Source organism: Ceratotherium simum, chromosome 5, assembly GCF_057802395.1.
Source record: "Ceratotherium simum simum isolate JZ-2026a chromosome 5, ASM5780239v1, whole genome shotgun sequence".
Lineage (NCBI taxonomy): Eukaryota > Metazoa > Chordata > Mammalia > Perissodactyla > Rhinocerotidae > Ceratotherium > Ceratotherium simum.
Window position 1 is genome coordinate 8,242,167 of NC_141904.1, and position 15,037 is coordinate 8,257,203.

A 15,037-nucleotide genomic window follows, 5' to 3' on the forward strand; every position below is an offset into this window, starting at 1 on the left:
CGGCGGAGGAAGAAGTGTTCACGGGACAATAAAAACTTTCGGTTTACAGAGTGAAATAAAAACAGGGCCTTCCCTTTACAGAAGAAACTCGCCCCCTGAGTTAACGGGGGTGGTGGGTGGCGATCCATTTCCACGGCTCGGAGGATGGCGAGGTCCCACTCAGCCAAGCCTGCTGCAGACCTGCAGTCCCTTCTGACTGCGGGTGGTCACCACATCGGAGAAGGGCAAAGGCGCCCCCTCTGCGGCCCCGGGCAGCAGAGACAGAGGGGCACCGCCCGCCCGCCTCCGGGCGGCTCCTCCCCCCTCGCAGGCCCACTCCCAAACTTAAGTACACGCTTCCCGGTCTCAGCCAGGAGCCCTGCGTGAGCCTCCACACGTAGCCGCAGACACCCTTTAAATAGGTCCGAGCTGAGCACACAGTCGCAGCCGGGGCCCGAGGACGCCGGCGACCGCAGGGGCGCACGCAGCGGGTCAGCCGGCGGCCAATAGCCGGGGCGCGGCCCGCCCCGTCGCCTCCCCCTCGGGGAGCCTATAAATCGCCCGCGGCGCCGGGGGTGCCTGCCCCTCTGCGCCTCCGCGAGGCCGGACTCCCGCTGCCGTCCGCGGGTCCCCTGCGCGCTCTCGGCCGCCCGCTCCCCGCAGTCGCCGGCCGGGCGGACCCGGGTCCCCGCGCTCTCGCGAGAAGTGCGCCGCGCGGGGCGGTGGGGAGCGGAGTCGGCGCGGGCCCTCGAGGGGCCGAAGATGGGGTGGTGCGTGGGGAGCCCGCAGCTCCTGCTGCTGGCGCTCGTCCTCCTGCCCTGGAGTCCCTGCCTGGGGGCAGACGCGGAGAAGGCCCCCGGCATCCCCACAGGTGAGCAGTCCCGCGGGCCGCCCTGTCCCGGGAGGCTCGGCCGGGTGGGCAGTCCATTCATCCACCGGCCCTGCGCGCGGGGCTCGCCAGGTGAGGGGGGGCGCGCCCCTCCCAGGACCGCAGAGCTGAGTAGGTGGGAGCCTGTCCTTCTCCGGCCGCCGAGGTGAGGGGGACTCGACGCTGCCCGGGACCCCCGCGGTGAGTGGGGTGCCTGTCCCTCCCCCCAGGACCGCCAGGTCGTCCCCAGAACTGCGCTCGGCCAGTGTGTCCCCGGGGACGCGTGGGAGCGCCGCCCTCGCGGCTCTTGGAGTCTCCGCACCAACTTCTCTTCTGCGCAAGTCGGGGTTTCCTTTTGGTCTTGCCGGTCCCTGGGCACCAACACCTTTCCTGCAACTCCCCTTTCTCCTTTCCCGGAGTTGGCATGATTTATCCGTGTTCGACGAGGCAGTCCTCCCTCTGTGACCTAAACACGGGGCTCAGTGTACTTTCTGATTGATGGTGACACATTCCTTCCAGCGCCCCAGGAAGCAGCCGGTAACACCTAAGTCTTGCCAAAAACAACGCTCAAAACCTCGGTTGTTTTCGGTGAGGCTGCCTGGCTCCCCAGAACCTCCAGGCGGCAGCCTTCCTCCTTGGGGGTTTGGAGGGGAAGCTGTGGGCGCACAGCGTCTCTCCTGAGCCACACTTGCCGAGCCTGGTGCCGTTTCTTGTTTTCAGGAGGAACTACAGCAAATAGTCTAGTCAAGTTCATGTAAAACAAAACTTTTTACATTCAGCCGGATTGAGTCTCACCACATGTTTCTTTAAACACGCTTTGCTGCCATTTGCTGCACATGGGATATTCTTGGAGTTTTCCACTTTTGTGCGCCAGCCGTGTGTCCAACTCTCTGAAATTAGATCTTGCATTTAAATGTCCTTCTGCTGTACTTTTTTTTTTTCCTCATTAGGATCATTTAGACACTGTTTTTTTTTTTTTTTGGTAAGTAAATAGGGGGCTTTTCTGCTTGAACTTTCCTTAATTTAAGCACAAGAAGGGAAATTTGTATGTCAGGTTTACATTCAGAAGTTGACATTTGGTATAGAGCCCAGCTAGTCCATGTAGCAATAGTTTTGTCTTCAAGTGTTTCTGAAAACTGCAGTGGACTAAAATGCCCATCTTTCTACATTCCTGCCAAACAGTATTTGCTTTGTTAGCTTGAGAAACTTGAGCATTCAGATGGATTTCTGTCAGTTACGTGATGCTTTTCTTTCTCTCAGATGTATGTGATGGTTTTAAAATGGATTTCTGAACCCTGTGTGGTTCCTTTAAATTTTCATAACTTCAGAATTTTCTTTTAGTATAACACTAGAAACACTAACGTAACACTAGAAAATAGATAAGTAGATGCCTTTGGCAAACTGGGAAATGGAGATATTTTTTAAAAATTTCCCCAGAAAAATGACTTTCTTTGTTGAAACATCCAAGGAAACTTACTGGGAAATAAAATAACCTCTAAGGGCTCTGCTACTTTTAGAGGGACCTCTTTCAGCCTTTGTATATTTTATTTCACTTCATTACCAACGCCCCTTACTTTTCCTAGAAGGCATCTCTTTGTAGCTGCCTTTAAGTTTACACTCAAAATCATCTTCCTTTCCTACTCTGGCTTTTAAATTTTACAAAGCTGGACAGTAAAATTTTAATGGATTGTAACATCAGAGAAAGGGAATTTCAGATATGAATGTTTTCCTCAGAAAATGACCACATAAAACCTGCTGCTGAAATCTGAGGCCTGGTTGCTTTTGGTGGGTGGGCGTGGGGCTTTTAATTATCGCATAAATGCAGGAAAGTATTAATTATTCATAGGTGGAGTCAGCAGTAGCTAGTTTGATTATGCACTTTTATGTAGGTGGATGTGATAAGCTAATAAATATACATGGTGCACTGCTCGATAATGTGGCTAGAGTCATGGACTGTTTCATTTTCTCCCTAAAAATATTACAATTGAAAATTACTAAATTGGAAAGTTTTATTTATCTGTGTAAATATCAAGCGAACTTTAGAATTCTAAGTTGTCTGGTCTAATAGGAGGTCTTTAAGAAGAGTGCTTATCTTCTCTAACCCCCTATATTTGTCACCATGTCCCGGATAGTCGTGAAGAAATAGATTAGACCAGGGTTTCTTGGCCCTACTGACATTTTGAGCCAGATAATTTTTTGTTGTGGGGGCTGTCCTGTGCGTTGTCGGATGTTTAGCAGCATCCTTAGCCTCTACCCACTAGCTCCTAGGAGCACCCTCTTCTAGGTAAGGGAATGAAAAATGTCTCATTATGAAAAATGGCCAGATGTCTCCTGAGGGGCAAAATTGCCCAGGATTGAAAACCACTGGAATAGACAAATCTATGTGTATTTGAGGCAATGCAGCATTATAGTTTTACTCGAATGATAATGGGAACTATTTTTTGAAAGCAAATATTTTTAGTGATTTTCCACTGTAGTAGAGAATGTGCCATTTGAATCACATTAATCAATTTTTAGAATATAGTTTTTCCTAGCTTTGATGCTGTGTGTTGACCAGAGTTGAGAACATTGCTTTCTGTTATAGTTACTGAGAGTTCTGCTGTGTTCTTTCCTTTTTGGTTGCCGCTTTGTTATTAGCATGGGAAGAATCTAAACAAGATTTTGATTAAAAACAATCATTTTCTCCTAGAATCATTGATAGGAATTTTACCTTAAAATTTTATCCCCATGGGAGCTTTTGAGGCCAAAACCCTCCTAATGAGTGTCAGTAAATCCAGTTCATACTCCGATCTATCTTTCCTGCACTTTTCTGCCTTCTAGAAGAGAGAAGGAGAGGAGTGGATGTATTCCTGCCAAACATTTACAATCAGGTCTCCAGACCTGGATCAAAATCTTTTTGTGTTTTCTAGGGTACCTTGACTGTTCCATGATCTAAATTGGGCAGAAACCAAGTTTTGGGCAAAAATGGAGGAAATGGTTTCAGATGTTTCTATCAAGACCAGTATTTTTTGACCATGTTCATTTATAAACTCTTTAATTTACCCTGGCACATTCAAGGAGGAAAGGAAAGGTTTGTCTCTATCTGCTGATGTAAACCAGTAATTTATGGGGTGGAGAGGGAAAGACCAAGGTCCTGGAGAAACCTCTGGAAAGGAAGAGAGAGAGGCTTTTCCTCTGCACATTTTATGTCCTGGGATCCAGCCACACAGAACGACTTGTCATCCTTAAACAGACTATGCCTTTTATTTCATAATATGAAAACACATACAAACAACTCTAGAGAATGTGAGGACAGGAAATGAAAATTAAATTGAGATACCCTTTTCTACCCATCACATTGATGAAAGCATTGTAAACATAAACTCTGATCATAGCAACTGTTGTGAGGATGGGAACACTCAAACTGTTGATGGAAGCACAACATCATTGGAGAACAATTTAGTCAAGTCCAGTGGAGTTGCAAATCCACATATCCTCCAAGCCTACATATATATATATACAGTATACTCTCAGATTTCTGTGTCTGCCTTTTCTCCCTGAAATTCTACTCATTGTTTAAATCTAGCTCCTGGGAAATTCTTCCCTTTACTATCTTTGTTTGGCTCCTCTTCTGACTTCTTAATGTAGTTGGTTTGTATAAGTCGTACCTGCTTTGTATGATAAATGTTGATGTTTAATAAATTGTGAATTCTTTGACCTGAAGGACTGAGTCTTAATTCATTTTTGGGCTCTTCACAGTACCTTCCCTGTTCTTTTAACACAAAGAAGATTCTCAGTTTACTTTGGTTGAGTTTCTGGCCCACTGGGAGAATTGTGAACAGCGGCATGCAGTCAGTGAGAGTGCTAGCTCTCCTTTTCCCAGGATGTTCACTAAATTCGTTGAGCTTCCCTCCTCTACCTGGGACCCAGACGCTACCATGATCTGGCGACTTAGCTGTGAAGCATCAGGCAAGGCCTTGTTTCTGAACTGTGGCGGCAGCTCCTCTCCACAGGTGATGTTTTCTGCTCTACCTACCTTACTCAGTATAGAGTCGCACCTTCACAAATACTTTCCGGTGGTTGGATACCATGATCCTTTCTCTTTAATAGATGGTGAACTGGAGATTTGGAATGGTTCTGTAACTTGCAGAAGATCATATAGCTGGAAAGCGACCAAAGAGGGGCTTGTGCCCTTTCTTCAGGCCGTGCTCCGTGTCCTTCTTCATCTCCTCATTGTTCTTTTCGACTTTTGGGACCTATGGGAAAGAAATAGAGACTGGGCATCAGAGCCCTAAAGAAGCAAATGGAATGCTTTGCTGAAAGAGAAAGCACATAATTTGTAGGTTTATGTAAATGGAGGGGAAAGGGATAGCCACAAGCTAAAGGAAAACTGAACCCTTGGCTGGGGTGACAGACTGTGACCCACAGGCCAAATCCGTTGGGCCAAAAACAGCTACCTGTTTTTGTTGCCAGTGAGCTAAAGATGGTTTTTATGTTTTTGAGTGATTGAAAAATATCAAAAGAAAAATAATATATCGTGACAAGTGAAAGTTATATGAAATTCAGTATTCAGGGTCCACAAAGTCTATTGGCCCACAGCCACGTTCATTCACGCACATATTGTCTGTGGCTGCTTTGGTGCCACAAGGCAGAGTGGAGTAGTTGCCGCAGAGACTCTAGGGCCTGCAAAGTCTAAATTACTCTCTGTCCCTGTGCAGAAAGACTTTGCTGACCCTTGCCTTAGGAGATGACATTCGCACTTAAGCTGTGTCTCATGAAGATCTGTGCTCTCTTGGGAAGAGCTGGATTCTGGACAGTAGCAGCTCGCTCTGGGCATTTGAGAGGCCTGTTGGTCATTTTAGACTCTGCCAGTGATTCCTATGGTGGTTTTGAATTAAACATAGAGCTTCCCTGTTACATCTTTTTAAACAGGGCACTTGATGCTAACTAGCATGCACTTTGGTGTAAATAGTGTACTCAGGATCAAAAATGAATAAAACACTGTGATGGCTGTCTGGAAAGGAGGTGCATGTTTCTTCTTCAGAGCTTGTGTGTGTTCTTCTAGAAATTTGGTCTCGAAACTTGGTTATGAGTTTGTGGCTAAATTCCTGGGAGGAAATGATTAGCCCTTTTATCAATGAGTATTTTATTCTTCAACTATTGCTAAAATTATAAACTGAGAAACTGGTTGCTTTCAAAGTGACAGATATTTTTCTTTTACATTTTACTAGTTTGCCTGGCTGTGGTGTGCTTGCCTCACTGAACTAAACTTTGAATAACAGAACTAATTTTCAGAGGTATTGAGATTTTACTTAGCCAAGACATAGTCATCCAGAGTAGTAGAATTATTAGCAGTGTGTTATGGTTTGTTGTCCTTACATTTCTTAGTACCTTAAGGCTTCTGTGTTGCAACCTGTGTTTGGTGGTGCTGCTGCTGAAGATGGTGTTGCGGTACAGAATTGGTTACCACACCGTTAACTGTCATAAGAATACCCCTTCAAAAAAATACCGTTTATAATTAAAAAATACAGTAACTTCAAATAAGTTTGATTGTTTCGCACTCAGGATAACTTTACTTTTTTTAAAATAAAATTCAAAGAGCTGAGGTATGTTATTTTTATACCCGGAGGAAAATTTTGTATTACATATTTTCTTTTGTGTGTTTAAAGAGGGAACTCGACTTCTGTTTATAATTTTAATTTAGTTTTTAAATATAGATCTCTTTACTAAAAATGACTAATTCAGGTTAGTGCATTTACATACTTAGTTACTAAGTTGATTCCTAAGTACTTTTCAGACCTTAATTGTATTAGTAGCATACTGTAGCAGTTTGGGAAAATAACAGTCATTTTTTATTCCTATTGAAATATGGATATATCTCCCATTCTTAAATTAATTTCTTAAAGAAGATGTGATTAAGTGAGAAAATGCTTAATTTGTTAGTGTGGAAATATACTTTGTTTACTATTTCTATTCTGCTACAAGAAATTTGGCTTAAAGTTTAGTTCGTCTAGGATTGGAATTAAATTTTTTCTAATTTGAGAGAAAACTTTAAACAAATAGTGAGTAGGCAGTCTTTGCTTTCATTTCAAGAACAGACAACACTGAAATCTTTTCTCTTACAGTTCTTTTTCACTTTTACTCTTCCCACAAGGAAGTATCAGTTTCTGTGCAAGTTTCTGAGGGACGGGGACACTCCCAAGTCAGTATCAAGACATAGTGACAAAATCTACTATGTCTGAGCATCCTCTCCCTTTGGGCTGAGGCTCATATTTCCTAGAACTACTGTATTTATAACCAAAATTTTCATTAGAAATGAAAAAGAAAAAGACACCTGCGTTTTAATTTCAATACAATTCAAAGAACATGCTTATTACTATAAATATACACTATAAAACTTTTAATACAAATAAGAGTTTTGGAGGACCTACAGCTAAAATTAGGGGCTGAATGGTCAGGAAAATGTTTCTAACAAGCATGGTTGAGTTTCTAAAATAAGTCAGAGTTAAAATTAAATCTCATTTGTTTTATTCATTATTATATTGATTTTAATATTGCTTTCATTATTTTGGATGCATAAGACATCCTGGTATTTATGACGTTAACTGATCATCTGCTCATTTTCTTTAGGGTTATATTCTTAAGTTTTCAAAAGGAATGCTATTTATTTTCTAATTACTGCTAATCTGCTTTCAAGTCTCTTCCAAAGAGAAAGAGGGAGAGGATTTTCCTCTGATTTAAAGGTTGTAGTTCTGCTCCTCTATGCTGTGGACGCCATACAGTCAAGATTCTTAGGGCACCAAGGAACTTTCAGGCACACGCAAGGTTTATCGCTCTCACCACCCCACAGTCAGACCCAGAAGCTCAAGGGCACTAAGGAGATGTTGAATATGCATCATGCCACACAGCCTCACCCTGTGCAGCCTCGGCAGCCAGTGGAAGAAGTACGTGGAATCCTGGCATCTTGGGTTCCTGATTCGGGGACATTGTTCCAGAGAAGCCCCAGAGGCTATACATCTTAATTCCAGTGACCACAGAGCCCCAACACAGAGCCAGTGTCCCACCAACAAGGCTCCGTCATTGACTACTCGAACTGGTTTGAAGCCGCAGCTTTTATGGGGCCTAGGGTGCTAATTACATATAGATGCTACACACAAGGCTAAGAAGGGAGCTAGTTGCTTTTAGATTTTCAAAATGTGTTCTCAAACCGGTTCTTTAAACATTTAATCCTTTTCTTCCTGGTTCTAGCAGTTTGTTAAACACCAGCAGCGACTTCAGCATCTCAAAAAAAGATCAGCAAATATAAAATTTAAATTAGTTCTTAAAAAAAAAAAAAGAAACTGGCTAACAGTTTGCAGGCAGACTAAAATGACCTCCCTAATTCAATTTCAATCACCTGGAGGAGTCTTACAGGGCTGTTATGCAGAGGGCAAACTGGCCTTTGATGGGATTTTCCATTCATGCCCAAGGCAGCTCTGAGGCTCCTTGTCTCCAAGGTGCCCCTCTCCTGCTCTAGCCTCGCTAGGTCTTTCCTGGCCTCCAGCTGGCACCACGACTGTGACCAGAGTGCCTTGCTCGTCCAAAGCCTCTGAAATTCCTGTCGGCCACGTCTAGAGAAGGACAATTCTCCTTTTCTTCTTAGTTAAGTTTAAACAGGGTTGGAATTTTTTAAACAGTGACTTTACTAGGTAACCAAGGGCAAAACAAAACAGAACTCCCAACTGGAAAACCACCAGAGCAAAGCAGGGAACAGACTTACAAAGTAGGGCCTGAGTTCTTGCTCTGCTCTGACTAGAGACCAGCGCACCTGGCACGTCCTTGGGGCTCATGGGCTCTGTGGCCTTGCTCAGCTTTTCTCTCTTCACTCTTTGATCCCATTCCTCACTCTTCTCGCCATGTTCTTTTGCAGAGACAGCTCTCTCTTCTCCAGGGTTGGAGTCCATGAAATCCATGTGTAGATACGTGTTAATAGGTTGTGAAATAATAAAAAATACATATTTTGGTCTCTACCCCTGGTTCCTGCTAATATTTGGTCTTTGACCCCCATTCCTGACACAGAGCTCCTAAAACCCTTGTAATTTCCTGAGTGATAGGAGGATCTGACACAGAGCTGCTAAATCCCTTGGAATTTCCTAGGAGCATCTTTTGTTCTAATGAGGCAGCTCTTGGTGGGCTCCAGGATGGGGGCTGGTCACTAAAACGGCCAAGCCATGATTAGAAGCCTGAAGCTTTCAGCCCCACTGCCATCTTCTGGAGAGGGAGAGGGTTAGAAAATAAGTTAATAATTGATCCTGCCTTCGTGATGAAGCCTATATAAAAATCCCTGAAGTATGGGGTTTGGGCAGCTTCTGTGTTGGTGAACACATCTCCATGCCAGGAGGGTAGTGCCCCCAATTCCACGGGGAGAGAAGCTCCTGCACTCAGGATCCTTCCAGACTTCACCCTATGTATCTCTTCATCTGGAGTGCATTTGTATCCTTTAAAATATCCTTTGTAGTAAATCTGGAATAGCAAGTAAACTTTTCCCTGGGTTCTGTGAGCTGCTCAAGCAAATTATCAAAGCTGAGGAGGGGGTCTTGGGAGCCTCTGATTTGTAGCCAGTCAGACAGAAGTTGTGGGTAACCTGGTGTCTGTCGTGGGGGCAGTCCTGTGGGACTTAGCCTTTAACCTGTGGGGTCTGCGCTGATTGTGGTGGAGTTGAATTGAATTGCAGGACACCCAGCTGGTAGGGGAGAATTGGGAGGTGGGGGAAAAACACACTCATGTGGTGTCAGAAGTACTGTATGTGAGTAGCTGGGGAGAAATACGATAGTGTTTTCCCTAGACATGGGTGGACGAGATATTTCTGTAGTTTCATAGGGACATAGCAGCATAACCCTAGCCGTGAGGCAATCTCTTTTCTTCTGTGGGTGAAAGTTTTTATGCATTTTTGCCTAACTCTTTTGTTATTGCTTTAATTCTTTGAGTAGTAATTTACGTTTGCTTTTATGAATCTACAAACTTTAATAAATCTACATTTCTTTAATTAACTAAACTTTAAAAATTCTCCCAGAACACATTTTTTTTCTAGAGGTAACCAACAGTATTGTAACTTCTTAGATACAAATGTAGGCTAAGAATAATTCCTATCGTATAATTTTATGAACTGTGACAAATTACTATTTCAAAATTGAATTCAACGGCTATTTATTGAATGGCTAGTCTGTGTCCTGAGTTGCCTTATGTGGAAGAAAAATAGAAAAACAAAACACAACAAACAAAAAACGCACTAGGCTCAGTTCCTAATCCACGATGAAATGCTAAGATTCTTACAGGGAAAATGATGCATATGTAATGCTGACCGAATCAAAGAAGCACTTAATGGTGAGGCAGCCTGGCGCCTGGGGAGGAGTGTGGACACTGGGCGTCGGGAGACCTAGGTCTGAGTTCTGACCGCCCCGCTCACCAGCCTTGCCTCCCCGCCTGCCTTTGTAATTTATGATCCTTCTAGCTCCGTTACTTGCTGTTTCCTGAATTCCAAGTGTCGAGATGTATAGTGGAGACAGAGTGCTGCAGGAGTCAGAAAAGGGGCCTCAAGGAAACTTACTGTTAACATAGCTGTTAGGCCAGAGGAAGCAGAGATACAAAGTTGTTTTTTATATTTTAATCTTCTAGTTATTCTATCAGGAGCTGGATTTAGGCCTTGATGTTGCTTTTTTTCCTAATTAACTTTTGATTTAGAGGTAAGAAAGAAAGGCTAAGAATAACTGGAATTAAATTTACGTTTTAAAATTATTCCAAATGTTTTAATAAGAGAGGAGAAAACAGTCTTGGTGTTTATATGGAGCTATTTTCTGTCTTCTGAGAAGATTCATATACTCTTCAGTGCATTTAAATATTGCAAGCTGTTTTTAAAAATAACTTTATATTCCTCTGTTTCAGTCCTGACTGTTTAAGTCTTATCGGTTAACAAAATTAATGCCAGTAACTCTTTAGAAGTTAAAAAATTTTTTTAATGAATTGTGCTGTTTAAAAATTGGAGGCCCTTCTGTAAATTGTTTCTGAAACAGTTGTCAAAGCACCTAGATCTACTTTTTAGTTTTGTTAAGTATCGTTAAAATATGGTTGCGTTCAGTAAACTAGAAACATGGTAAATAAAAAGAAAATCAGATTATTGGAGGAAAGTATTTGTGTGCGTATGTGAATGTGTGTGTACGCGTATGTGTTCGCTAGCCACAGCGATTACTATTAAGCCTGAAGAATGGAGTTAGAAGTTGGGATGCCTTTGGATCTGGACTGTTCCCTCATTGTCACAGTAGCATTTATTCTCCATGTGTTTGCCCCCCTAGAATGGAACACGTCTAGTGAGTGGTATAGTCTTAGTCTAATCTTTGGAGGAGATGGTGGTGCCCAATGCTTTTTCTCTTTTTCTGGCTGTTTTTCCTATTGTTTGCAGAGGTATGTTATGTAACTTAAAGGAAGCAGTTCGAATAAAACAATTGGATGGGGAAGAGGGTGGCTTAATTTTGAAAACATACAGTTGTTACTTTTTCAAGTATTCAAAAATCACAGAACCATTTAGTCTGGATGTTGTTTTTGGAGATTATCTGTGATTTATTGAATAAGCAAGTAAACATTAGCAGATGTTTCTCCTGCAGAGTAAGTAAGGTTGAAGAAAAATCTGTTTTATTAAAATGATAAACTACTTAATGTAAAGTAGTTGATACATTTATGTCCCTCAAGTGTATGCATGGAGTTTTTTCATAGAGTGTATAATCTGAAACAGCCCAGGCCCTCTTCTCCGTAGCCAGTCATTGACCGACTCTATTACCCCAATCCCCGCAGCACCACGGTGGGTCTCAGTTTATGGCTGAGTGGAGAGGGAAGATTTTTCAGGTTGAGGTAAACGATAAACTGAGAAACTTACTTTGAACCATACATGTAAACTTAAGAAATGACTACAATTGACAGTTTAGATCTCATTTTCTATAACTGGATTTAAATTCTTTGTAGATGCAAGGTATGAATTTTTTGTAGTAAGGGTCCGAATAGTCCACACTTGAATTAGTTTATAGCATGTTTGAATTTTAGAAAATCCTTTTGGAAATGAGTCCTATTCGAAGAGGTGATGGGAGGTAGAGGTTAAGTGGAGGAGAGGAGGTGAAAGTGCTTGCAAGCGTGTTAAAAAACTGTAAAATGTGTGATTTGAATGGGTTCAGACAGTTAATTCAGAACAACCTGAACTGGAAGCCACTGCCCCAAATGCTGGCAAAGGGGAATTTTGCTTATGTGAAATTGGACATGCCCTAAGCAGAAATATGGTTTGAATAGTTTCGTACTAGGGATTTGTTTATCTAGATTATGCTAATTGATGGTGTAGTGTTTCATACTGACCATAATAAATTCTGTGACCCAGCCATTCTTGCGGTGCCGTGACTCCCAGCCTGCAGTCCCGGGTGTGTGGACCCTGGTGGGACGTGCACACCGAGGCAGCGTGTGGTACTAGATTTGCTTTTCATTTGGTTGCAGGGAATGAGCTGGTTGCCTTGGTGATCAGCAGAGGTTTAAAAACATAGACGCGGGGACTCTTTGATGCTAACCATGGATGCGTTCCCTGGTGGAAGAGGGCGCTTCACATCTCTTGGTGTTTCTGACAAATTGAGGTACAAGTCTGTTGTGCTTCAGATTATCTGGAAAGATGTGTTGGTCCCACTTTCATCCTAAATATATTGCTAAGAATCTGAGGAAGATGCTCCTTTGCTCCTCAAACATTAGGGCAACTGCCAAGGCAGTGCAGAAGAGAATGTCTGCTTTCTAGATATACGCAGAGGGTTCACCCAACAGGAAGGGGGCTAGATACCTCTAACTGAGGATCAAAGGTATGTGTGAGCTGCCTGGCTACTGGGGTGCATGATTAATTTTAAGGCCAGATGCTCATAAACTGCTTGCATGCTAACTGTGAAAGATGCCCTGTGGGAGACAGGGTAGGCTAGTGGTTAAGGGGATGCAGTTTTAGAATCAGCCAGCCTGAATTTAAATCTCTCTGCCACTTATTTGCTGATTGTCCTTGGGACAAGTTACTTAACCTCTCTGAATCATAGTTTCTTTATAATGATGCTTGCCTCCTAGGGCTGATTTGAGGATTAAATGATAATGCCAGTAAAAGGCTTATTAGCACAGAGTCTGCATACAGAAATTGCTCAATAAGTGCTACTAACTAATGTTATTATTTTAAACTGTGTAATTCTGATTAGCATTATTCTAAAGTGGAACCTAGAACGTATGGAATTAATTTTTGTGTTCTGATTGATAATGGGGAGAAAAGTGTAGGCTGTCAATGAGTTCTCGAAAATAAGTTTTAGCAAGTTAAGATATAACGACAACTTTTTCTAAGGGAACTCAAAGGAAATAAATAGTAAATTGAGTGGTGCAGTCTCTGTGGTGATGTTCTTTACTGACTTAGTCAAATTCAAAACTTCAAAGTCCCTTTTGCTCATTCCTCTGATTTATTCTTGATATTCAGATATGTTGAATTTCACCCATTATTTTCTCTCTCTGTTTTTTGTTTCATCTATCATGGAAAGCATTTATATATTATGTATATGTGATATATTTGATGATCTCCATATCATTAAATATCTCAGACAGACAAGGCCTTTTTTTAAAACATAATCTTAATACTGTTATCACACTCTATAGTAATTCCTTCATGTCATCCAATACTTATTCAACTTCACTTTTACCCCCTTTTCTCAAAACTGTCTTTTTAGAGTTGGTTTGTTTCATTAGGATCCATTAATTTCTCCTCCTAGACACCCCTCCAAGCTGTCACTACCTTAGTCTAGGCTACAGATCTCTAAAAGTCTGGAATTTATTTCTCTTGGGGGAGGGGAAGGAAACCTGGAAACCCTGGATTTGCTTTCCCACGTGGCAGCTGCGCTGGCTGACACTGGGAGTGCTCCCCTAGTAGATGGGGCTTGTGCGCTCCCGTTCACCATGGCTCCCACCTGACCTCTTCCCTAATGTGTGTTTGCACCTCCTGGTCTGGGCACACATCACAGAATGAGATAGTTATATTGCTTCCTGAAGTGTTACTCATGCCTGCCTTTCCGTACTAACCTTTCCCAAGTCCAGTAGCTCTTAACCGGGGGTGATTTTGTCCCCTGGGGGATATTTGGTAATGTCTGGAGTCATTTTTAATTGTCATGAGTGGTGGGTGCTGCTGGCATCCTGTTTTAGATGCCAGGGATGCTGCTAAAACATCCTACGATGCCCAGCACACCCCCCCCCACAAGAAAGAATGATCTGGACCCAGATGTCAGCAGAGCTAAAGTTGAGAAACTCTGCTGTAGTCTGATGGCACATTTCTAATCTCACTGCCCTGTTCAGAAGCTTCCAGTGCCTTCCCTATTTCCAAATGTATTTACCGTTATTTCCCAACTTTCACTCTCTATTCATACTGGACTCCTCACTGTCCAAGCCAAGACACCAAGATACCAACCAGACTTTTACATTTTTTGGCGTATCTGTTTTTCCAGTTCCCTCCCATTGTCAAAATCCTACTTATCGTTTCTAAGGCCTCCAATTTGCCCATTCACGAAGCTGTTTTTGATGCCACTTTATCACAATATTCTCCCAAAATCATTTTATTAGAACTGGCACCTTTCTTAGATGATCTGTTTAAATGCTTTCCCTCACTGCAGTCCCTGCTTCTCCAGTCCAAGAAACTGAAGCTTGAGGTGTTGAGTGATGTATCCAAGATGTCTCCTAGTTGTTTGTTCTCCCCTCCAGGCTGGACTCCTGCACAATTGTTTGCTAATGTATAATCTGTTCCTTAATTAGGTATTTAGTATATTATTCTCAGTCCTGGCATGTGAATTAACTTCCTATTCTCAGCTGGATTTTAACCTGCAAGAGGACAGAGACAGTATCTCTTATTGTAGGTACCAAGTCGGTGAATTGCTGTGCTCAGAACTCCAAGCTTCTGGAAGTTTTTTTGCCTGTGGGCCTTACAGAGGGCTGGTCAGGTAACCCATGGCTCACTCCAGTCACAACTAACGAGAGGAGTGGGCACCTATGTCTGTCAGGGTTCCCTTCAGGAAAGAGAAGCCATTTTAGATATCTGGAACAGAAGGGGATTTAACAAAACTAATTATGGGCTTGCACAATTATTGGAAAGGTTGAGCCTCCAGCATTGACTCCTCCAGCATTGACTCCTAGCAGAGAGAGCTG

General features: G+C 42.8%; 1 protein-coding gene across 4 annotated transcripts in view; it reads left to right on the plus strand.

The window, feature by feature from the left end:
- The first annotated feature begins 519 nt into the window (after window positions 1-519).
- The window catches only part of PLOD2 (procollagen-lysine,2-oxoglutarate 5-dioxygenase 2), a 91,198-nt gene continuing 76,680 nt past the window's right edge, over window positions 520-15,037 (plus strand). Inside the window, exon 1 of one of the 4 annotated variants that reach the window (XM_087430423.1) lies at window positions 520-850. In XM_087430423.1, the coding sequence (XP_087286549.1) occupies window positions 742-850 (109 nt within the window). In that variant the 5' untranslated portion in view covers window positions 520-741. The remainder of the gene's footprint in view (window positions 851-15,037) is intronic. The other 3 variants (XM_004419277.3, XM_087430424.1, XM_004419278.2) reach the window with 3 other exon arrangements.